Source organism: Polistes dominula, unplaced genomic scaffold (genome assembly GCF_049000335.1).
Source record: "Polistes dominula isolate Pdom_NZ unplaced genomic scaffold, Pdom_raw_medaka contig_15, whole genome shotgun sequence".
NCBI lineage: Eukaryota > Metazoa > Arthropoda > Insecta > Hymenoptera > Vespidae > Polistes > Polistes dominula.
The window spans coordinates 2,556,878-2,583,387 of NW_028300915.1; the positions used below are offsets into that span (position 1 = coordinate 2,556,878).

Consider the following 26,510-nt stretch of genomic DNA (forward strand, 5'->3'; position numbering starts at 1 on the left):
CTTATTTATCAAATAAATCAAAAATACTGAAGATATTGAAATTGGCAAATTGGTAACTAATCGATAATGCAGATCATTTCCGCGAATTTTTTATTCATGGATGTAATTTATGGTAGCATGCTTTAGAGAGATCTCAATTTTTTTATGTATAACTATTACATAATGTCTACAATATCTTTTTTTTATTCATTATTGTTAGAATATTTATAAGTTACGAGTATATTTAATAGATAAATAGAATTTATATTTGATTTATTTAATAAATAAATTATCATATGGAATTTAACTAACGTGATTGTAGAATAAAGACGAGCTCGTACGTGTGCCGGTTGAGCTTGTGTGCGTGATGAATTTTTTGATTGGCCATTTCAGATCCGAAATAATAAATCAGCTAATTACCCAATGAAACGACAGCGATCTTTCGCCAACGTACCGCGAAGGAGAAGTGACCACCATTTTGAATTTGTCGTCTATAGTAGTTGCAGCAGATTTGGTTGTCCGTTGATATCAGGTAATTAAAAGATATTTTCTAACGTTTAAACCTTCAAATTATATATGAAACGATAACTAAAAGCAAGATTTTTATATGTGAGTGTTTTCAAAACTGAAAAATACAAATTTCGAAAGATATCCGTGAAAATATAATCGTCGACATTTCTCGGCTTCCCGCCATATCTCACCAAGGCCAACTTAAAATATTTCTTCTAATTCTTATCTTTTTTTCATGGTATCAATACTTTTTATCATCTCTAATGATTCTCCAATTAAGTATTTTTCATAATTATTTCTTCAAAAATCGTATATCATATTAAATTTGATTTCTGTCATATACACATACATATAGGCATATATACATAAGTATAGGTAACTCGTATACGTACACTCATATATTTGATTTTCCTTATATTTTACTAATGCAATTTTATTTCTTACTTATTTTAGTTTTCCAAGCGGTGGGAGAATCCAATACGAATACCTTTTTCATCGAGGTAATGACTAAACTATCGAGGTAAGTCTATCTCTTTATTTGAAAGCAAAGAAAAAGTGTAACAGAATGAGTTTGAAATAGAAAGAGAAAACGAGAAAGAAAGAAAAAGAATACAAACATTCGAATTCCAGGTAGTCAAATGTGTTCATATATTTCTAGGAAATTCTCCAGACGAAAATAAAAAAGAAACAGCTGAAAACAAAAGAAAAACAGTCGAGCATCGAGAATCCGAGTACCCCCGAACACCGAGTACCGAGTACCCGAGTACCGAGTACCCGAGTACCCGAGTACCGAGTACCCGAGTACCCCCGAACACCGGGTACCGAGTACCGAGCAACGAACGTTCGACATTTTCAAGGATAAATCGTAACATCTATCTCTTTCCCCTTCCGTCCGTCGACAGGTAAAGACTGGCAACAGTAATTAGGCATTAAATTATTTAATTATTTTATTTCTAACCTTATCGTTTTGATTTTAATAGTTTAAAAAATTTTTCATTGCATAGAATACTATAAAAACTGGTTTATTTTTTATGTTACTCTTTATTGAATTTGCTGATACAATTACTGTTTTATTTAAACAAATTTGAAGATTTTTAATGAATATTTTTACTAACATTGCATACTTGGTATGTGTAATTTAGTGTGCAAATAATTGCATACTTTGATAAATTCCACAAATATTTAATTACTTTAACTTTTAATTATGTCAATTCTCATAGATTATTAAATTATTTCTTTCTATTTACCATTGAATATTTTATGAAAAATATTCAACGGTTTTAATGTGTGCCCTGCCTTCAGAAATGATTAACAGGAAATATTTTAAAATAATCCTTAGTATGTTTCAGCTTTTTAGACTTTTTATTTAATTTTATTTTATACATCGTCATCCTAAGGGTAGGATACCCATCCTGCAGTCATCAATTAAGATTAAAAGTTAGTATATTTTTCTATCATACATTTCTATGATAATATCAATAGGTTTTTATTACGACAATGACATTAATTGTTCTTTTTCTTTTTCAGAACATTGCAATCGTGCGTGTAGGCAATGAAATACTCGTGTGTTGTATCGTGTTAAAATAAAATATGAAAATGTCGACAAGTAGATTCAGTGTTGATCGTCGCATGTTAAAGTTTCGTTTGCTCGGTTAAGAAACTCGTAAGTTTCTTTTAATCGGTTTAAAAGTGTGCTCATCGTCATACTAAGGGTAGGATACCCATCGTGCATTCGTCGATAGTGATTTAAAGTGAGTATATTTTTTGTATTAAATAATACCTCAACAATTTTAATGCTTTTCTGTAATAGTAATGATATTAATAGTATTGTTTTTTATTTCTGTTTCAGATTGCAATCGTGCGCGAAGCAATTGCATTACTACGGGCCGGTGTCTTAGTCCGAATGGCCCATGTGAAGTGACCGGGAGTGAAATGTTTGTTCTCGCATTTGACTGCGTGCAATGCAGTCTTTGAATTAATTGTAGAATCAGTGATCGGGTTATATAATATATAATTATAGAATCAGTGTTGTTCGTCGTATAATAAAATTTCGGTTTCGCGATAAGAAACTCAACTATTGTTTCTTATTTTCGTTTATACCGCGTTATTAGATTCACGCGAGGTTTGCATCACCATGATGCCATTGAGCTTCGTTCTATTGGAATGTATTGTAAGTATTCATTTTTATTTACATTTTATTCGATTTTATTTTATATGATTTTGGATAATATTCTAGATATTTTATCGTGTTGTTCTATTTTATTTTACAGATATAATCATGGATACTCTTCCTTTCAAAAATGTTGGATGAATTCTTCGATGGATCTTCTTCAATGGCAAATCAAGTATCGTCTTCCATCGTCAGACTACAGTACTTGCTGCTAAGTAGGAGTGTTTTGGAGTCATCGCAGAACTTCTTAAGCTGTGAGTAAAAATTTAAAGTTCTTCCAGTGCTCAATCCTGCCGAGGATGAAAAGTCCTAATCGGCACGAGTTACTGGTTGTAATTATTTAAATAAATTATTGACGAGCACACATAAGAAAAAATAATCTATTTTTTTTATCGATAAAATTGATTATGCCGATAAGGTAGATATCTGTCACACAATCATTTTCATTTTTTATCCTTTCGTACATAAATATTATTTGAAATATCGTTTTATCTTACTCCCTTTAGTACATTACCTTTCTTATCGACCGTATCATAAAAGTAAAACAAATGTAGGTAATATAGATAACTGTAAAAAATAATAATCATTTATTCAATTTCCGTGGATAAGTAGAACATTAATTAGAAAGATCATAGATGGCGTTAAATCTAAATTGAATGCATGTCGAGATGGTAGATGTTGAGCAGGCGCTTTCTCGTATTGGACCCGCGTTTGGATGCTGTTGACGCGCATGGCTTTCAGACTCGAAGTCGGAGTATAACCGAGATGCATCCTCGAAAGAGGGAGTGAGATCGGGGGCAGAGATTCAAACTTGAAATCTAAAACGACGAACACTCAGAGTCACGCGAGTGGTCGTGCGATACGGCTCGAGCGTTTGAAAACGGACGACGATAAAACAGGCGGGTAAAATCGCGCGCCATGTGCGATCGGAGAAGTTTCAGATTAAAAAGGATCCTCTGTGTTCTATCCTTTGTCATTGGTATCCTTCTACCAATCGGTGAGTATTTTTCATCAACGATTATAGCCAAGATATATCAACATTTGTATTTTTTTTCGTATTATTATTTTCGATATTACGTGTCACGCGTGTTTTAAATTCAAACGATTGATGACAGTGATCATGACAAGATGACAAAAAAAAATGCAATTGCAATTGATGAGAAGAAGAAGATCCTTTTTTCTGTTCTTTTATAAATACTTCAATGCTAAGTCGTTAGGTTATAAAATCATAAAAAATTGATTGCTCGATTAGTGCTTTTGTAATTTCAACTTGATTCAACTTAACGATTACTTTCAAAGTTCTTAATAATCATCGTTCATATTTATCTACGTGAAAATCATCTTTTATTATCTTCAATGTCCATATTTGTTTCAAGATCGGAAAATCGTGTGATTCGTTAGTTAGGTAAGATTTGTAAAAATACTACTTCACTTTTTTGAATATCCAGTTGATTGTGTGTCATAAAAGTTAAACGATTAATTTAACAGATGAAATATTTTACGTTGATGGTTCTTTTAATTACTTCGTATTGATTATTCTTTACTGTTTGCGTTGACACGTTGAATATTCCTTTGTAGACTGAAAATATTGCTCTTTTAATTTGTTTGTTTTTTTTTTTTTTTGGAACTTGTAACTTCGAATTAACGGTGAAGTAGGTATCCGTTAAACGAGAAAAGTTTAGCAGTTTTCGTAGTGCTTTCAGTATGAGCTTCATATGCACGTTGAATAATAAATACATGAATGAACAGATCCCTGTTACTACCAGTGGTCGCGTGTTATTTCGTGCGTTTCGTTTCATGTAAACTTTAATTGTAGCAAATGTATCCAAAGTTTTTCTTATCTAACGTTCTAGCGAACATAAGCTTTTAATATTTCCTTTTATGATTATTTTGCTCACATTGTATTTTTTTTTTTTTAATACGTTTTAAAATAAAGAATACAAAATTCGTGCCTAATTGTGAGCAAGATATATATATTTATCTTTTTACTATGAACAATAGAACAAAAATGATGTATATACGAAACTAAATTTCTTTTTCAACATATTTCATTCTTTAGTATTTAATCCTCTCTAATTTTTTTTTTTTAATCTTTACGTTTGTCTTTAGAACAGACTTTTCTATACAATACTGACAATGCTTTCAAGAATTTCATTAACGTGAGAATCCTCGAGAGAGTAGTCCACGGATTACGTTTCATCCAAGACATGAACGTAATTGCATTCGCTTTTATTTCATTTTTCACATTTTTTAATAGAATTATTATAATAACAACAATATTTTTTTCTATTGTTTAATGATTTTCCTATATATCATCTGCATTCACATTCATGTACATTGTGTTTATTTCCATTCAATTAAAAATAAATATGCAATTATCTTTCAAATTATAAGATTTTAAATTTGTCAATGTTTAATCGTGATCATTTATTATCGTGAAAAAACAAAAATAATCATTATACTTATTACCATCATAATTATGTGTAGATTATGTGGAAAAATATTTGTTTAAAAAATTGTATTTCTTTAGGAGGGATAATTGCATTGAAAAAATTTCATATATGGGGGATAGCGTGTTATATATATTGGAAACAAAATGACGATAAGATTGTACGGTCTGTTTGATTTTTCTACTCGGTTACTTTTCGATAGACGTAATACGGGCGCGAAATCGCACTCGAGCGAAATTCAACGTGAAGCTTTAGCCGGTTGAATATTTCGTCGCACATTGGACTATGAGCGTATATGATAGTAGCTATTTTATGCAGTTTAGGTATGCACCGATGCATCACGAACGTTCATGCCATTTCTCCGTAAGGAAAATATCGAGGGAACGCTTAAATATATCCTTATATATGTATATATGAAATATATTTTATATATATATATATGTACATCATATAAGATTATATATTCGAACGTTTATGACTGACAAGGGCACAGCAATCATGTGTAATCTGTAATTTTTTTTTTCTAACTTTGCACACTCGTAGTGGTCCACGAGGGAATATGTTGCACTGTATTTTTTGTTTTTTAGATTTTTCGATTTTTCTAGAATATGTTATATTAATTTTATAGGAAATATAATCAAAAGAAAATGACGCATTTTTTATTATAGTGCATATTAAGTATAAAGGTTTTAATTTGATTTAACAAATTAACATTATTATGCAAGTAATACGATAAATAATTGTTAATAAAATAAATAATATGAATTAATTTTTATTCTATATGACGAATATGATTTAAAAAAATGTATCTATCATATGTTGTGCATGATTGCTGCGCCCATTGTGAGAGAATATGAAATATTTCGATTACATTAAGCGGATAATTCTGATTAACTTTCGTCTCGATTTAAAAAACTTTCGGGAGATTTTTTTTTTCTCTAATTTCTTTTCCTTTTTGTTCTTTATTATTTTTTTTTTTTTTCATTCGAAATTATCTCTTCTCTTTCATATCGTTTTCTTTTTTTCAACCCTTTTCAAATCTCAAATAATGACCTTAATCACATGCGCTAGGATTTCTCGCATGTAAAGCCTCTCATCTCTTATGTAAATTAATCCAGACGCTACATTCAAACAAGAACGAAACGTTAGATTCATCCATGATGTTTGGAAAATCTTTCATTTATGATATATTCGTTTAATGCAAATCATGAACGATTTCAAACTTAATTTCAAATTACGTATGATAATATTTTACATATAAAATTATTATTCAAATGTACTGAATGTATCAACAAATTCATTAGATCAACAATTTTTTATTTATTCATCTATCATCACTTGCTTGAAATATAGTTATTTAATTATATTTATTATAGTTATTCGTAATTTTTCATTGAAATCTATTTTTAACACGTCCAGAAATATCTGCAAATAATATTCGAAGAAATTCTAATCATAATCAATATTTTCTCATAATTATTGTTTTATATTTATTTATTTTATAAATAATTATTTCACACAATTAAATCATCGAATTCGTTTGAAATTTCTCTTCAGCATCGAAATAACGTAGAAAATATCGAAATCTATTTTCGAGCATTTGACAAATAAACAAATATCCATCCATTTACCATGGAATAAAATTTCCGTTAGTTTTCATTTCCATTGCACGAGTCATCATTCCTTCAGCGATTTTAAATCAGAACTGCTGAAGAGGAAGTAGTAAAAAGAGGAAGAAAGAGCAAGGACGGAAGTAAAGAAGTTCCTTCCTTTTTTCACCCATTCACCTTTCATCATCCCTTTACCCTTTTACTTTTCAGTCATCCTCTAGGATCCCCCTTTTCGAGGGGAATAAACATCGGAGATTGGATTTTGGATTACCAGTATCCTTATGCTTCGTAGAAGGGCAAGAAGAAGAGAGAGAGAGGAGAATGGATTTGAGGGGGTGGATGGGTTAAGAGTGGAATAAGGGCCAAGAGGGTGGGTGGGTGGTTAGTGAGGGGGAGTTGTAGGTAGATTGTGGATAAAAGTGAGAGAAATGCAAATGGGAAAGGAAACGACGGACGTTCGAGAAGAACCTCGAAGAATATAGAGAAAGTTGTATGTGTGATTCGGTGACACAGAAAATCAACATTTTTATATATATATATATATATATATATATGTATATGTAATATATAAAAGGTTACGTTAGAAGTATATAGGTATTACTCGAGGCTACGTACAAGAAATTCGCGTTTGACCGTCTCTTTCTTTCTTCCTGTATTGCTCTCTCTCTCTCTCTCTTTCTTTTGATATTTTTGTCATTCCACGACACAACGTCTTTTCATTTTCCAACCTTTCATCCTTTTCCTTTCATTGCTAGGGTTTTTCACGAACACGTACAGAATCGTAATATTTCGTTTTGTTTTTTTTTTTGGCCTTTTTTTCTTTTATTTTTTTTTTTTAATCTGGTACCGAGATAAATTGGTTAGAATAAATATGAGTGAAAGAGAGAGAGAGAGAGAGAGAGAGAGAGAGAGAGAGAGAGAAGTGCATTACTTTTCGTTAGAATTTTAATTCAATTTAGACTCATTTTTTATCAGGATGAACAAAATTTCTTCTTTTTTTTTTTTTTTTCGAATAAAAATTATTTGATTTTTATCCTCCTCTTTTCTACAGTTCTTTTCTTATCTGTTTTTTTTTTTTTTTTTTTTTTTTTTAAGAAAAAGTAGGGTATCTTGAAATTATTTTCAATGAATCAAAATAATAATAATCAATATGAATGGTATAATATTAAATAAAATTATAAATATTAAAACGTGATAAAGATTTTGTTCTCTATTGTCTGGAAAATATTTGAGAAATAGAAAAAAAAGGAAATAAAAAAATTGAAAATTATATTTCGACGCAGTGACGAAATAAAAAATGAATCGATGACTTTATTCGTCAAACGTTGAACTTTTAAAGAGTCTTCGTAGTAAATTGTGCGAGAGAGAGAGAGAGAGAGAGAGAGAGAGAGAGAGCTTGGGGAGAATCGGTCGTCGGTATTCCGAAAGGAATGAAATTTCATCAGGGAAATAAAATAGGACTCCCCGCATGTGTCGAAACTCCGGCTAGAAGAAGAAGTAAATGATGCTCTTTTATCAAAGAAAAATGTCTTCGTTCGTCGTCCATCTTTCACCATTTTGCTGCAACCCTCAGTTTCATTTCTTTTTTTTTTTTTTTTTTTTTTAAGCTTTTATTCTTTCTATTCATCTGCCTGTTTTTTTTTTTTATTTATCTGTCTCTCACTCTTGTTTTTTTCTCTCTTTAATTTTCTTCTTTTTTTTTTTTTTATTTTATTATCGAAAGAAGAATCGAAAGAATCGTTTCACTGAAAAGCGAGAAAGTCGGTAAAATTAGCAATGTAAATTTGATGCTGTTGAATGGTTACAATCGATACGTTCTATCACGAATCTCGATCGAACTTCGCCATTGCTTTCAAATGAATCCCTTTTTTTTTCTTTCTTTCTTTCTTTCTCATATTTTCTTTTTTTTTTTTCTATCTATCTATCCTTCACTCTTTCTCTTTCTATATACATATATAGAAGTTTGATATCTACTTATTTTCATTTAGAATTGCAAATATCCATACAGGTTGGGTGCGAACAGAGACAAATTTAATTTAATATTTACTTGGAATAATAATTAATTGGATTCCATCTATCGCCTTGTTTAAAATGAAAAACAAATTCAATTTTATTCTTTGGATGAGTAAAAAAATTTTGCTTTTTTTTTCTTCTCCAATCTATATATATATATATATATATGCAATAATTCTGAATGATGTATGATGTCTAGTAATTTTATTTTATATTTTTTGTATGTTGTTGCATCAGATACTTTAATGTTGCCAATATAAAATCATGATTATAGTTTATAATATATATATATATATATATATTATAATATACAGAGTGATTTTTAAAACGGAGGCGGGAAATAACTTTTTTTTTAAGTAACAATAGAAAAAGATCATAGAGGAAAAAGTTAAATGGTACAACAAATGTCAACTTTTTATGACCCTACTTTTTTGAAAATGCATTGATGCACCCGTTAGATGCAGTTGCACTTTTTTTTTAAAAATGGAACTTTATATTTTTTTTTACACTGTTCGATTCCTTTTTTTATTTTGCGTAAGAAAGTATAAAATGAAGGTCATCGAAATGTCAATAGTTTACGAAATATTTATATATATATATATATAATCTTAGGTGATATATGATGTATAGTAATTTTATTTTATTTTATTTTATTTTTTGTTGTTGCACCAAATACTTGAACGTTGTCAATATCAAATTATGATTATTGTTTATAACATATTTTCAATAAATTCTTTTGGTATATTTTTAAGGAATTTTTTTTTTTTTTAATATTTTAATTACATTAAAGAAACAAAAAGAAATGATTTTCGTTTATTTGTTTAATCAAAATCTGTCTTAGTGTATTTATGTTATTCATGGTACCAGTTTCGCATCATTCTCTATTCTTCTTTCTCTCTCTCTCTCTCTCTCTCTCTCACACATTCTTTATATTTCGTACACTATTTTTATTTTGTTTATTTCGTTTTTACGTTTTACATTTTTTTTTTATTTTTTTATTTCTCGTTCTATTTTCAAGCGTACCTGTCAAGCTTCTGACAGATTGTACGTACGATAAGCGGCGTCGGACGAAAGAGGAATTGATTTATAATGGTTGTTCCACGTTCACAGTGCCGATAGCGCTTGTTTCCCGTTGGCGAAACAATATTAGCCACACGAGTAGAAACCTCTTTGATTTTTGTGCACTATTTTTTTTTTTTTTATTTTTCCTTTCTTTTTTTTTTTATGTTTTTAAAACGTTTATGATTTTCTGGAATAACGCGTACGGATTGTATGAAAAAAAAAAAAAAAAAAAAAAAATACGGAAGAATTGTTATTAATTTCAACAACACTTTTGTATTTTAAATTTATATATGCAACTTATACATTTCAAATACTAAAGTGTAAATATAAAATAGAATAAATAATAAAATAAATAATAATTATTAAAAATAATTACAAATAAAAATCAATAATAAATAATAAAAAAATATAATATATATATATTTATATATATATATATATATATATGGTAACGAAATATTATATAATAATATTTATCGAGTATTCGATACGCAACATTAATGTAATTTAATTTTTATCTCGCAAACTTATTATTATTATTATTATTTTTTTTAATTTTTAACGAAAAATTTCACGGTCATTGTTTATGTTAAATCCAATGTTTTTTTTTTAAGGGGGAGGGAGCAGTTTTATTTTATATACAGAAAAATTATATTTTCGTTCATAATGGTAACAACGTATTCTATACAAAAGTAAGCAAATAACTTTTGTCCGAACACATTTTTTTTTTTTCATCTCCCATTGGATGAAAGAAAAATTTGGTTATAGGAGAAAAGAGAGTTGGGAGGGGAGGGGGTTGAATTACTCTTTTTTTTTTTTTTTTTATTCTATTCTTTGTCAATGAAAATCAATTGAAATCGAAAACACACTTGTATAAGTAGATATTTACATACTCATATACAATGTGTGTGTGTGTGTATAAATTCTCTCTCGTGAATTAAACTCTATCGAATATGATGTTACCTGTTTGTTTTCAATTTGTCATTTTAATTTGTTCATTTATATTTTCTATTTGTGTTTTGTTGTTGTTGTTGTTGTTATTGTTATTGTGGAAGTTTTTTTCCTTTTCATATTTTTCTCTTTTCTTTCTTTTTGTTCTTTTTTTTTTCCCTGCTATTTTTTTTCGATGCATCATAAATGAATCTCCGATTCGGATGGAAAGCTGTAAATTAAAATGGACGAAATAATGGGGCTTTCGTTCGTAGAAGAAAAAAGGGGATGATGGGGGTTTTAACCAAATCTTTTTGTTTTTTTTGTTCTATTCCATCGAATACAAATGTCATTGTGTTTTGTGTATTATTGATGGTGCGACAATTTCGCACCAACTTTGAACAATATTTCGATGCTCGTTGATAGTTTACTTTTGACAAAACAACACAAACGTCTTTTATTATTTTATTTTCTTTTTTCTTTTTTCATAATCATAACAAAACACCGAAAAGTTTTATAATTCGTGAAAAATCTATGGATTTTGATTGGCACACTTTTGTAGTAGGCATTTCGTGTTGTGAAAACAATATAGGATTAAAATTAAAGAGAAAAAAACTATATCATATGTTTTACGTCATATCTCTCCACTTCTCAAAACGTTTTTCATCCTCACGATTTAAAAATAATCATCTTGAAGCTGGACAAATATGAATCGTTGAGTGAGTTAGGTTACCAGGATATTTGATAAATTATTTCATCTTAATCTCTGTTTCTCTTTCTCTCTTTCTTCTTCTTTTCTTTTCATTCGTCGATATTTTAGAGACACGATTTTTCTATCTGATAACAAAAATAACATGACCTTAGCAATGTCGGACTCGTTATAAGTATATAATTCTCTATCAGTTGGATTATCCAAGACGACATAATTAAATTCACTGTGTTCGATGTAGGTCATGTTAATTTTTACATCAAGATCGAACAGAAGAGAAAAAAAAATAAAAGAATACTAATCATTTATTAAAAAAAAAAAAAAAAAAAAAAAGTGAAATAAGAATAAGAACCCACCCATGTAATAAGTGGATACTAAAAATCGATCTTAATGGATTAAAGATAATTATAAAATGGTACGGATTAAAAGAATAATTACTTTCTTTTTTGTGCTGATAGTAAAGGTGGATTAAATTAACGACGAATAAGGAAACTTCAGGATAACTTGACTCTGATCGATACCAGAAGGGACTACTAAGGGTCCCATGCATACACGTTACATACATATATACATACATAAATACATAGGTATGTACCTTAGAATTATTGAATCATTACTTAAAGTTTTAAAGGGTAAGGAAGTTATAGTGTAGAACCGTGTCGAGAAGTTTGTTCGATGGGTTCCTTTAGGTACGAGGTGGTATCGAACCTTGTCTAAATCGACGTGACACCACGAACAAACCAAAGCCTCCCCCAGCCTCCTCACCCCACCCTAGTTGCGTTTCTAACCTAAGACATTGACGAAGGATAGATTAATCGTATTACCGATTGTCGAGCAGCTTAGTAGATTGGTAGTCTTGGTCAGTAAATACACTGAATCTAACTGTATATAACCCAAACTCTAGCAACACTATTCGTGTTGATGTTAAGCATCGATGTCAACTTAAAGTCCACCTACCATACATGTCGTTTCCTATCGAGTTTAATTAAACTTTTCCAACCAAATTCCTTAGTTTTATTCTTTTTCTTTCTCTCACCCCGATTCTCCCCTTGTGCAAACCAGAAAACCAATAAACTTTTGTACAGCTGTACTGGATGTTCTAAAAATCATTTTATCTACTTTAAAAAATTATATACATATATATATATATATAATTTATTTATATTTTTTTATAATTATAATAATTATAATTAATAATTTTTTTATAGACATTTGGAACCTTGTTTTTTTTTCTAAGTTTATATTTAAAAAAAAAAAATATTTTTATTAAAGATTTTTATTAGAGAACAAATCAATGTTTAACTTTTGTTTTATGGTTTTTATTTTTTTTTTTGTAAATCGACTTTTGGAACAGCCTGTACACGAATACACGTATGTATATGTGTATCTTATATTCACACTGTATTCTATCTCTTTCTCTCCTTTTTTCTATTTCGCTATCTTTCTTTTACATTTAACCAACATAGAAACAGAACGAATTACTTTCTATCGCCAACAGCTAAGCTTTGTTGGCCGCTTTTAATCGTCTACCACCTAAAATAGTTCTTTTCTTTTCTTCCATTCAACCGCATGCGCTCGAAACTAAACTACAATTTAGATATCTTTATCTTTATCTTTTAATTTCGAGTTGGTTAATTTAAAAAAAAGAAAAGATTAAGTCTATAAATATTATGGGATGTTTATCAATTTTGTTTTAAATGTTTCATAGTTTGAGAAATTTAAATGACGTTTGTTAGAAAACAACAAAGTTGTATCATTAATTATATATACTTATAATACTGGTTACAAAAAAGAAAAGAATTAGAAACAGAGTGTGGTTGTTTGAAAGTGGTGGTAGTGGTGGTGGTGGTAGTGGTGGTTGAGATGGTAGAAAGAGGATGGTTGTAAGCATGAGGTAGCAGGAAGTCTCCACAATGTTGTGCTACTTCGTAGGACTTTAAGTACTCGAAACTCGCTACGAACTATAAACTGGAAACTCCACGTCCGCCTTCTCTTTAATCTCCTTTTCCTTTCCCTCTTGATTCCAACCCCCTTTTCTCTATTTCTCTCTATCCCTATCTTTATCTTATATTCTTTAGTATTAGTATGCTAACCATAATTATACGGATAATATTGTTGATTGAGTTATATAAAAGAGAAAGATATACTTTTGTATTTAACTTTTATTTTTTGTGGCATCAGTGAAGGGACCAGTGGTCGACCATGTGCTAGAAATTGACCATTTTTCATTAATGATTGCTTTTATATTGATTTTGGTTTTAATATAAGTGGTCAACTATTAAAGAAAACAAATTGTCGATTATTGGTTTCTTCAGTTTTACAAATGGTCAACTACTATTGTGCCATGATTGTTTATTATTTTCGTGTAATACAACTTTTTTCGTAAAATATCCTTTGTTACATGACGTTCGAAGTTGAAAGAATATTTTCAGCGCATCACTTTTTCACACTTAACGTGTTAACACGTTGAACTCCATGCGAATTATTATGGAAATCTTCGTCAGGCCATCTTTATCACGCGTGGTAAAACGAAAGGTTGAGCGTCAGGCACCTGTGCTTGACGCGGCCTAGCTGGAAAGTTCAGTGTCAGTCAGTTATGACTGACATGGCACTCAACGCGTTAAAGTGCCTTCATTTTACCATGAAGATAATTTTTTTTCATCCGAATAGATAAAAAAAAAAAAAAATAGATAATAATACTTTCTTGTGTGGTATTAAAAAAGAAAAAAAAGTCACTCTAAATCATTCTCGAGTTCAGATTCTTAAGAGTCTGAACTATTCTCACAGTCTTTAGGAATAGTTCAAGGGTAGAGGGATCTTTTCCAACTGTTAAGGAAAACTTTCATCTTCTTCCTTTCCAAAGGTAAAAGTTTGTTCGTATTTTCGCTACTTTCTTTCGTCTGTCCCAGAGGTTGAATTCTTTTCCGCAAAGAAAAAAAAAAAAAAAAAAAGAAAGCAGACAGTAAGATAGTAAGAAACAGAAAAATAAGGAAGAAAAATTCACGTAGAATAAAGGTTACGTACAGATAAAGTGAGATCGAAAAAGAAAGAGAAAGAGAGAAAGAGAGATGAGTATGGGACTTGAAAGTGTAAAGACGATCGAGTTTTGAGTTTAATTTTAAAAGAGACGTCGAAGAGAGGGAGGGTGTACGCGCGGATTTAGTAGAAATAAAGAAATAAAGAAAGGTGGATGGAAGTATAAGGAATAAAAAAAAAAAAAAAAAAAGAAAAAAAAGGAAGAGCAAAAGAGTATATAGAACAAGTAGAGAGTGAGTGAGTGAGTGAGTGAATGTGAGAGAGAGAGAGATTTGGGCTTTATCTAGGAGAAATTACTGTGGCCTTAAAGCGACTGAAGGTAGTAGGGCAAAGAATCCTTGGCTGAATGGAGACTTCAGTCGTAGAGAGTATGAGTGAGTAAGAGAGAGAGAGAGAGAGATAGATAGATAGAGAGAGTGAGAGGAACCTCTAGGAAAAGGTTAGCCTCTCTTAGTCGTCGTTTCTTTCACGGGGCGAAGATAGAGTACTGTTAATTAGATTTCTCGTTGAAAATCCAAAAGAGGCGGAGGACACTTCTTCTCTTCGCGTATATAAGCTCATAGCCGGAAGTTACTTTTACCTTTTACTCTTTCTATTATCCCTCATCCTACTCTCTTTCTCTTTTTCTCTTATTTTTTTTTTTTTTTTTGAAGTGACAACTTCCTTAGAATAGGAGTGACGCCGAAAAAAAGCGAACGGAAACGCGGCGACGTTTCAAAAAGAGACAAACAAATAGGATTGACCCTGCGAGAGAATGAGACAGAATATAGCTATACAGTTTTTCCTATTCTCGGTCTCCTCTTTATGCGCTGCTTCGTAGTTATCGCTCCTGGTTGTATATGTGTGCGTGTCTGTGTGCGACTGCATATTACGAAACGTAGACACATATTATTTCGATACTTAAAATGTTTGTCGGTAGGAGCGATAGAAGGGTAGAAGAATAAACAGAGATAAGCATGTAAGTATTCGATAAAAGATTAAGGTACAAACGAACCGACGGTCGAAATAAAGAAAGAAGGTGCGTGGTCAATTAGTTAATAAACATATTTATTGTTATCTTTTTACACTTTTATTGTCTGATTACTTTTGCACGTAGAGATGTTATTCTACGTAAATTTTATTATACTAAATTTTCTCATGTTCTATTGTAACGTCACATTTTCTAGATTTTGTAAATATTACAGTAAGTGTATATATTCCGTTTAGTTTTTATCAATTGCTCGAATTATAAGAAGTGTTTTCAGACAGCTTATTTAAAAATAATTTTTAAAAAGATTAAAAAAATATTAACAACAATAATAATAAATATTATCTCTTCTTAAACTTTAACAAAATCTTATTCACAGGTTTCATTGATACACCCAATTGTATAGCTATGTCTTCACATTTTATTGGGCCATCTACATGAACAGAAAATTTTCTCAATATAGTAGCAATTGCGGCTTCCATTTCCATCATAGCAAATTTCCAACCTATAAAAATGAAATTCATTGCACATGTATTATGTTAATCATCTTTATATTATACACTCTCCTGAGTCTATAAACATATACTGTTACCTACCAATACATCCTCTTGGTCCAGTGGAGAATGGCAAAAAATGTTTAGTATTGTAATTGCCAGGTAAAAATCTATCAGGATTAAATTGTAAAGGATTTTTCCAATATTTTTCGTTTCGATGAAGTGAATAAAGCATGAACATACAAGCAGAATTTTTTGGTATTATTACATCCTCGCTTACTTTAAAAAATTAATAAATATATGTAAGTACTATATAAAATGTAAATTATTTAACGTATTAAACGTAAATATATTAATATGAAATAATAACGTGTGTGTATGTAAATACTAATATTTATTCAGTATGTGTATGAATACCTTGTATATCTTCGCATATATTTCGTGCCATAAAAGGAGCAGCAGGGAAAAGACGAAGAGTCTCTTTGATCACTCTTTCCAAACATTTCATATTCTTAGTATCTTCATATGAAAGATTTTTATCTATCGGATCGAAAGAACCATATATTTGGTTGAGCTCCTCGTATACTTGTTCCTGCAATTTAAGATGTGGAAAACTTGTGATTCAACTTTGGTATAAAATTATGTGTTGTTTTCTAAAGACAGTGACAGTGAATATTGTAATTAAGTTGTACTCATACGTACTTGAATTTTTGGATAAATAGCCAACATTAACAACACAAAAGTAATTGAAAAAGCAGTTGTATCACTTCCCTAAAAAAAAAGAAAAAAAAGATAAAATTTGTTGTTTTTCTTTTTCTTTGTAATCAAAGTTTTGTTTAAAGTAGACAAAATCTTACTTACAGTAATAACTATTGTATTTATTTCGTCTCGAATATCATGTTCCGTATATTCTTTTCTCTCATAGAATGATTTGAATATCGTGTCAAGAAATAGAGAAGTATTGTTTGCTTTATCAAAAATAATAATTAATATACTTTTTAGCAAGTTAAGAAAATTTTATTGCAACAATTTGTTAAAAAAAAAAAAAAATAAAGAATTAGATTATTGAATAGTTATTCATACTTGCATCTTTTTCTTTCATTTCGCCATTAATTTTCTTTTCTTGCATGGATTCTTTTCGTTCCTTTATTATCTTAACACAAATAAGTTATATATATATATATATATATGTATGCATATTTATGAAAGTTATAATATAGTGAAAGTTATATATATATTTTAATGTAGTAATAGAATAATATATGTACAATGTGATAAATTTAATAAATAATTTTTGTCTTTATTTATACCTTCCAGGTTAATGTATCCAAGTGTGATAAAGCTTCCCGAAATCTTTTTCCTATAGGTAAATTGTAGAAAATAATATCCGGATGCAACCAGAATTTGTAGATCCTTTTGGTCGTTATGTTTAATAATCTGAATAAAAATAAAAATCAGAAAGAAAACAAAATGTGTCATAAAATTTGATATTTAAAAAAATTTAAAAATATTATAATATTATTATTATTATTATTATTACTCTGAAATATCGTTATGAAGTCTACATTTTGGATTATTTTGGAAATTAAAATCCCGGCCCAAAATTGTATCTGTCAATACAAAAAGAAGACAAATATTAACAAATTTTTTTGTATAATAAAGGAGTTTTTTTTTTTTTTTAAATTTTTTTTCTATTTAAAGAGATTTATACTAAACTTCGAATATTTCAAAATCTTACCATATATCGTATCCAAACTAAAAAGATGTATGTAATGGTGTACGTCTATTTCTTTTTCATTAAGATTTTCAATAATTCTCGTTAATCGGTTTGAATGTTTTATTATCTTGCTCATATGGTTAGAAAAAATGTTTACTTTGAACATTGGATTTAACATTTGTCGATGACTTTCCCATATTGATGCTTTAAAGAAAAGATATGTTTTAATCAAGTATATTATAATTTTCTTTTTTATATTAAAAAGTTTCGATATATAGAAAACAATAACTCTTTTACATGTATGTTTCATGCATTAGTGTACACGTCATATGCGAAAAGAAAGAGAAAAGTCTTTAATTAGCAATTAATTGTAAGTTATTTTTAAAAAGAATTCTTCCTTAGTAATATATATTTAAGTATAATTCTTTCAATTAAAAGATAAAAGTATAATTCTATAGTTTACCAGTTCGCGCGCACTATATGTTATGCTGACGCGAATCCGTTTTCAACTAGCGTACCATTTTTAAGATGCAATTATACGCGAGTTGCACGGAAGTCTCACGACGGTAAACTAATACAGTGTGAGTGGTTTTGTAGTATTACTAAAGTCACTTCTTCAGTCAACAATGCTTTATTAACTTAAGTCTTTGGCGAATATATAGATGTAAAGTGTATAACACAAAAATGTATAATGAGCAAAGAGTGTAAGTATACGAAGAAGAGTATGTATTATATAACAGAAAGGAACGAACGATCTTACTTGATTGCACATGTTTATATATCTGAATTAGTTACACCCCTTTGGAGAGGGAAGGAACTGAATGCAACTTATTAAACAATAATAAGAGGGTCCACCCACCAGAGTGACCCGATGGGAAAGTTTATGTTTTTTGGGAAGGATGGTAGTGGGGGTTTCTGGGAACATAAGGAATTTCTTTTCTAAATAGTACCCTTCCCATGTGCATTGTCTCATGTTCACTTAAATATTGTATATCACTCGAAGGACCAAACACTGGTATGCTTTTAGTTGCCCAATATGTTTCGATGGTCATTGAAATGGTTAGAAAATTTATGGCAATCATACATTTTCTTCATCCTTAAGTGGAATCTTTAAAATAGACGATACCTTATACCTAAGGCTTGACATATTCTATAATATTTAGTTCCATAAACTTATGGTATGGTTTTCTTCAAATGAAATTTAATATATGAAAAAATAACGGAATATAAGTTATCGTCTATACATAATTTGGTACCGAACATTACCTGAAGCAGCTATCAAACCATTGCCTATATAAGGTTTCACAAAGTTATATTGGAAACTTTTCTCAAAAGAACTCGAGTGTTTAGAAATAATCTGGAAAAAGAAGAATTTCAAAATATAAAAATGAAAAATTTCCGAAGAATTTTACTGTTAAAAACTCATCGTAAGAAATTATAGAAATCTTTATGAATCTTACATCAATATGTTCCGGATCATCCGAAATTATACATAATTTTGTTCCTGACCAAATACGCCATGGTAATGGATAGTTTTCCATTTCTTTTATAATTGCATTTGTTATATCTTATTAGAAGATAAATTCAATTAATAATATTTGCAAGAATGTAAGTATTATAAATATAAGAAGCAAACTAACCTTTAGGCTCACTAAGAAGTACATGTATATTTCCAATGAGAGGATATGCTTTATGTCCTGAGAAGTATTTTACCAAATTATATTCATGTATTTTACTTATTAAATATTTTATCATATAGTATAATAAAATTATTATTACTGGTAAACTAATAAATGTTTCAATAAATTCCATATTGTTTTAATTGAATTCAAAAATATTATATAAATAGTCTTTTTGGTTTAAAAATATTCTAAGTTCTTCTTTTGTAAATTTGAAACAGAAAATTTATCACAGCACAGAAACTTCAAGTTATCTTCGTGTCTTATCAGCTATTAAATAAAATTAGGAACAGCTTCTTCTATTTAAAAAAGACGATGATGTCGGTGCGCAAGGTGGGACAAATAAAACTGATTTATATTATATTTTTATTTTGTTCAAATGGATATTCGCATACGTATATGCAAAATATTATATAATATAGTTTTTACAGTGTTCAATGCTATTTAGGATAATAAAAATTCATAAAAAATACTACTTATTTACGTCACATAATTTACCTTTTTTTTATTTACCTCGATAATTGTATTTTTTACAATATCGAAGGTTGGAATATTTTAATTTTGTCTTACGAATTATTGGCTTGATATAATGATTATAGTTAGGTTTTCCATATTTTTTTCATTGCACCGGTAACTTCTGTGATAATTATTCTCCAATAAAAACTGAGGCTTTTGGTAGATTGGTTAAAATATACTTCTCTAAAATCACGAAACTTGTACACTTTTCCTTCGTTTAAATTATCTTGATGTCCTAAATGGAACAGCGAGAAATCAACATTTATGTTAGTTGGATCAACATAAATATAATGTACGTAGTATATTTTTCGAAATAATTTTATTAGTTTTTCTTTCAATTTTTTCTACTGCGGAGAACAACTAGAGGAGTAGCGAGACGTATATTTATTCACATATAAGAATAATATGATTCTTGTTTACCTCATCACATAATAGCGGCAATTAACTTTAATTATTCGAGAAAAACTATATAATTTATTCTATATTTTTTAAATGCTAATCTTATGAGTTAACAATGAGAATGAGAAATTTAAAAAAAAAAAAAAGGCCTCTGAGGTGCTTATTAATGTGCCTTTTAACGATTTATTTAATGAATATCTTAAAAATAATTGTTATCTGTAGACATATTTCTTTATTTTCCTTATAACCTGTATTACTAATAATATGTATATTAATAATATGTAAAAAAAAAAACGAAAAAAGATACAAGTTAGAGACCCTACAGGAGGGACGCGCCATGTACATTGCTGGGGGACAGAAACTAGTGTAGTCACGTGATCGCGCGCGAAATATTCAAACATTGAAATAATTATGAAATAATGAATTGCATTAAATACAGAAAAAAAATGAACTATATTTAATGATAATTAAAAATTTATATTACAATAGAATAGGTTACACAAAAGAATTATTATAAATTCAATAAGAAAGTTTTAATTAAGTTTGATTTGATAAAAGGCATTACAGTATTTTAAAATTTCAAAACAATTTGTAGGAATTTATACAATTTTGATAAATATAATTATCTACTATATATATTATATTAATAATAATAATAATAATAATAATAATAATAATAATAATAAGACAAATATATAAAAAAATTAAAAAAATAGATTTATATTAACATATTTTTATTTCTCAATGAGGTACACGGTCATAGTTTTACTCGAGCTGAAATTTATTTGTTTAAAATTTTGGTCTTGACGGTCTTGCTTAGTTTTTGTTGAACTTTTGCAGTAATTAAAAATACACTGTCGAACCATGATTATTCATCATAAACAATAGGTCTGTAAACAAACGATAAGTTATAGGTTAGGTTTGTACATTTATATTATTTGTAATTATTAAATGAGTAAATTAAACTTACACTTATAGAAAACTACTAAGTGCTCTCGATAATTTTACAGTTTCTATTTTCACTTTATATATGCACTGCGTTATCAACAAAACAATTAAATATAAATATCACAATAAAAACTATAAGTATTTGGCTGCGCGTTGCATCGGAAGCGGTCCCCCAAAATTTTCAGCCAATGGCACATGAGCAATATGTATGGCGTATCCCTCCTACAGGATCCCTAATACAAGTAAGATAACCAGCACCATCTGTTGGTCATAGATTTCGGTGAGTGTGCGAAACATTTGAACATAACCTAATTTTTGTATCTATAAGACAACGTCATATTTTGGTTCACATGAGCCATAGTAAATAGATACATAGTATATTGATTTATAATCAAATTATTTTTATTGTAATATAAATAGAATATCAATATTTATTATAAAATATTATTATATGTACTTTTTATATTAATATGCAATTATGATGCATATTAATGTGTGTGTCATATGTATATATGATGATATAATTCTTATTTATACTACAAAATATATTTATGTATATGTATTTGTTGTTTATTTTACAGAATATGATCAAACAAATCGAAACATTATTTATTTTTCTCTTAAGTATGTTAAAAAACCTTTATTTTAATATCCAGAAAAGAATGGAAAAAAGGGCTTTGTGAGGATGAAAGACTTTTGAAGTCTTAGGGTTGGATCGATGTTGAGATTATGAAAGAACGTTGATTCCGTTTGGAGGACTGGTGATAAAAGAAATGTAATTTATGAGACGATAAGAGAGGGTATGGGGTTAAGGGTATGGGAGTTATGGGGGGATGAGTTAGTCTCTGAGGATGAACGTACTACTTTCTCTTAATGATGAAATGAAAGATAGATAGAGAGAGAGAGAGAGAGAGAGAGAGAGAGAGAGAGTAACAGAGTCTTTTTTTCTTCTTCTTCTTTTACCTTCGCCATTTTTCCATCACGACTCGTAAATTACGTTGGGTGACTTTCAAAGAGAGATTTAACGTTATCCGTATCGGCTTTCGTTAAAAGAGAGACAACAACGTGAGAAGTAAATTGCATAAAATATTTTAACGTATTGTCATTAGACACATTTAATGCATATGAAGAATTTTCGATTATAAAGTAAAGAAAAAGTTAGGTTATGTTCAAATGTTTCGTGTAATCACTGAAATCTATGACCAACAAGTGGTGCTGGTATCTTACTTGTATCTTTTTTTTTTTTTTTTTTTAAATTAATTAATTATTTTATAAATAAATTAATGTAATAAAAACGTAACTGTATGCGAATGCAAGGTTGCGTCAACATTTCAAAACAATCGGTAGAGTATTTTAGAAGATTAGTGGTTAGGAACAAACGATTAGGTTGTTTCGCGCCAAAAAATCTATGACCAACAGATGGCACTGGACTTTAATTGTATCTTTTTCTTTTTTTTTTTTTTTAAATTAATTAATGTAATAAAAACCTAGTTAGATGCGAATGCAACGATAGCTTAAAGATTTTAATTAAAACACACAAATATATATTTAGTTAAATATTAAATACCATATATTTAAGTTTATGTTAATTTGTAATTATCTTTTAATTGTTTATTTTAAATAAGGATAGTATAAAATAATAATGATAAGCTTAATATGTGATGGTATTACATTGTTTTGATTATTTCAAGGATTGGGATTGGTTAATTTCTATATAACTTGACTCACTTTAAATATAAAATTATGATGTCACATAATTTGGGTTTGGAAAAAAACAAAGGGAAGGAAAATAAAATAAAAGTCGTAGAAAATAATAATAAAAATAATAGACAAAACCGTGTAAAAAAAAAGTTTTTATCGTTTATTAAGAATGATACGAATGAAGGAATAATTTGATGAATCATAGTTGATGGATTTAGAATGAGAATAAGATACTCTGAATGATTTGAAATGAAAGTTTGATCGTATGTTCGTTCGTTTATAGACTTTGCTCTTCTTCTATTTCTTTTTCCTCTTCTTTCGTGGTTCTAAGAGCATCTTCTACTTCTACTTCTTCTTCTTCTTCTTCTAGTTCTACTTTTTCTTCTTTATTTTATTTTATTTTATTTTTTTTTTGTGCTTTCTCACATAGCGTGGCAGCTAAGTATCGCGAGTATCTATCTCTACTCGCGTTCGTTTCAAAAAGTTTCATCGTGAAATTTCAATGAAACGTCACGCTTGCAACTCTTTCTATTTCTCTCTCTCTCTCTCTGTCTCTCAAGTTTTTTACTTGTTCTCCCCCCCCACTCTTCTTCTACCCATCTTCTCCGCACCTTTTCTTCTTCTTCTTCTTCTTCTTCTTCTTCTACTTTTTTCACCTTCTCTTCTTCCCCCTTTTTTTCTGTTCAAGTTTAGAAAACTCGCTTTCAGGAGGATTACCAAGTCGGAAGGAAGAGATCGTCGTCGTCGTCTTCTTCTTCTTCTTCTTCTTCTTCTTTTTCGTTTTTATCTCTCTGTCGTCGTCGTTACGAGGGATAAAAAGAAGATTACGACTAGTCTCGTTTGAATAACAAAAGAGAGAAAGAGTGAGAGAGGGAAATCGATTCGTGTGGTGGAAGAAGAAAGGCAACAAAAATTTGTCTACGTGAGCAAAAAAAAAAATACACCACTCAGAAAAAGAGAGAGAGAGAGAGAGAGGGAGAGAGAAAGAGATAGAAAGAGAAAGATTTAAAAATGATAGAAATCAGAAAAATCACGACTTAGTATATTTTTTAATTATACACTAACAAGAAGATTCTCGTTTAGGATTACTGACAGAAATTGAACGAAAAAAAAAAAAAAAAAAAGGAAAAATAATAATTCAAAGATTTATTTCTCATTTCTTTCATTTGTTCTTTCTGTTTACATTTTCTTTTTTTTTTTTTTTTTTGCTAAGTTGATACTTTAAATCTCAAACGTTTATCATACTTGAATGTGTGGTCTGTTAGAAAATAAGTTAGAGGAAAGGTTGCACCAAGGTTTGACCCTACCTTTTATACTAAACGTTGAACGAGGGATAGTCGGCCTTTTGCTTGGAGTCTCGATGCATCGTAATTCATAACTTTATCGAACGTTCTTCTTCCTACCACCCACCTCCATTCCCCTCCTCAGGCCCCTAACCCAACTAACATTGCTAGTGTGGTGAACCACATCCTCCGGCGGCGTTTAAATCACACACCCGTTAGTCGACGATACATACCGTTTTGCATCGAGAATGTCATTTTCTTTTTTCTTTTTTCTTTTTTTTTTTTGAGTTTTTGTTTTTGTATTATACATACATGGTTTTCTTTTAACTTTATTTTCAAATACTTTGATAATTTTTTTTTTTTAACTTTAAATTACTTATATATTTGTTGTTGAAACAATGTACTTTGTTTTGGTTAAGACATTTGAAAATATTGTGTTTCGTTAATTTCATATTTTTTTTTTTTATAGATGAGTGTTGTGCTAATGAGTTAAGAATTTTCAATGTAAGAAATATACGTAGAGTTTTAGATAGGTAATATTAAAATTTAAAATTTCTATTATATTTATTTGGTTGATAAATGCATTCTTCTTTTATTTACATGCAAAATATGAAAAATTGACAAATAAAAATAATATATATATATATATCATATTTTATTTTATTTATTATAAAACCGTGTATAAAATATATCCAACATTTTGTTGCCAATATATATATGTATATATAATGCATATCAATTTTATATTTTATTTAAATATATAAATTTAATAAAAATTCCTATATTCTTGGATCTATCTAATATTTATATTCTACGTGTACGTATTTGTTTTTTAATTTTATTTTATTTTATTTTTTTTGTTTTAATTGTCGAGATTTGCAATCATCGTTGACGTATATTTATTTTATGTTTCAACGTGTGTAGGATATTTCGATATTGGATCGTTTATTTAAAAATAACAAATAACAAAAATAAACAAAAAAAAAGAAATCCTATTTTATAAATTGTATCGTAAAAAACCCATCGTTAATCGAATTGTGCTCTCTCTCCGATAGAAAAGTACTCGTTGCTTGTTAGAGCGAGGGTAAAAAATAAAGTTAAAAGAAAAACATGTATACGAATATGCTCAGTCGCACACATGTATATATATATATATATATACACATATTTATATATACATATACATATATAAAATTAAAGGGATTGCAGAGTAGTCGTCGTTGTTGTTACGTCGACGATTGCCAGGCGTTTAAAAGTGAAATAAATCGATAAAAGTAAAGTGTGGCAATTAATTGGCGAGACTCTCATAACGATGTCGAATTAACACACTCAAAACGATAACGTGGAAACGATGATGATGAATTTAACGTTTATTAGTTTTTAAAAAGGATACTTCGTTGAAACAATCCACAATTATATCCACTTTTTCAAACACATATATATATATCTATATATATTTATATTTTATTTACTCACAATCAGTGATTTTATTAAATTGAAGTTTTTCATTGAGGATAAATGTTGAATAATTAAATTAATATATATATCAATATATTTTCTTGTGGGATAATCTCATTAATTATCATAATATAATTAAATATCAAATTAACACACTTTTGTATGTTTCATAACAAATTATGGTATTACATAGAATATTTATTAAATTTTATAATTTACAAATTATTTATTAATTAATTATTATAAATGCATATTGATAGTCCTCAATGAATAATAAATTAATTGGTAGATTTATCAAAAGAATGTTGACGTAAAAAATATTGCTAGAAAATTATTAACACGCCCATTTTTAAGGAAGTCCCCGTCAGGCCACGTGTGCCTCTTAGAAGTATCATGTCATACACTGTCAGCCATAGATGACTGACGCGGCCTAAACGGAAAGTCTAGTGTCAGTCACCGATGGCTGACGTGGCGCTAAACGTGTTAAATCATCGTAGTATTAGTTGTGATGCAACTTGTAATATCATTTACGAACAAATGAATTGGAAAATTTGATGACGTTAGTTGAAGAAAGAATGAGAAATATCATCACACAATGATCGATGACTATGACGATGATGATGATGATGATGATGATGATGATACACATGTTGGTATAAGATAAACGTTTATAAAATTTGTATTTGCTATCTCTTGGATTGAATTTGTGTGACATATCGAGAGCAACATGCAACAAACGAACGAAGGAATGCTTGAGTCAATTCTATCGAAGAAATCGAAGAGACAAGAAGCAGGAAGCAAAAGGGGGTACCATCATCATCTTCTCAGTAAGAGAATTATCTACTAGTTCGATGGACCCGTCTGTCTGTCAGCAGCGTT

General features: G+C 29.1%; 2 protein-coding genes across 3 annotated transcripts in view; one reads left to right on the forward strand and one right to left on the reverse strand.

The window, feature by feature from the left end:
• The first annotated feature begins 3,404 nt into the window (after positions 1-3,404).
• LOC107071163 (uncharacterized) overlaps positions 3,405-26,510 on the forward strand; it is an 89,249-nt gene continuing 66,143 nt past the window's right edge. The window contains exon 1 of the mRNA XM_015329917.2: positions 3,405-3,656. Coding sequence (XP_015185403.2) covers positions 3,578-3,656 — 79 coding nt within the window. The 5' untranslated portion in view covers positions 3,405-3,577. The remainder of the gene's footprint in view (positions 3,657-26,510) is intronic.
• LOC107071176 (cytochrome P450 4C1) lies at positions 15,500-20,190 on the reverse strand. 2 transcript variants are annotated; one of them, XM_089170188.1, is made up of 13 exons: positions 19,427-19,686; positions 19,288-19,344; positions 19,108-19,214; positions 18,914-19,004; positions 17,669-17,851; positions 17,471-17,540; positions 17,241-17,367; positions 17,014-17,083; positions 16,792-16,898; positions 16,633-16,701; positions 16,348-16,522; positions 16,033-16,209; positions 15,500-15,941 (listed from the first exon to the last, which is right to left on the reverse strand). In XM_089170188.1, exons 3-13 carry the CDS (start codon positions 19,186-19,188, stop codon positions 15,778-15,780), a joined length of 1,314 nt encoding a protein of 437 aa, XP_089026314.1. In that variant the 5' UTR covers positions 19,189-19,214; positions 19,288-19,344; positions 19,427-19,686; the 3' UTR covers positions 15,500-15,777. The 2 variants fall into 2 exon arrangements, with proteins under 2 accessions (XP_089026314.1, XP_015185424.2); XM_015329938.2 differs by having other exon boundaries at positions 19,288-20,190.

Excerpts from the sequence above, each read along its gene's own strand:
- LOC107071176 (XM_015329938.2), bottom strand. The coding sequence starts at position 19,459 with ATGGAATTTATTGAAACATTTATTAGTTTACCAGTAATAATAATTTTA. Across the intron at positions 17,541-17,668 it reads TAGTTTGGATACGATATATG|ATACAATTTTGGGCCGGGAT; the intron begins GTAAGATTTTGA and ends TTGTATTGACAG. Across the intron at positions 15,942-16,032 it reads TGGACCAAGAGGATGTATTG|GTTGGAAATTTGCTATGATG; the intron begins GTAGGTAACAGT and ends TCATTTTTATAG.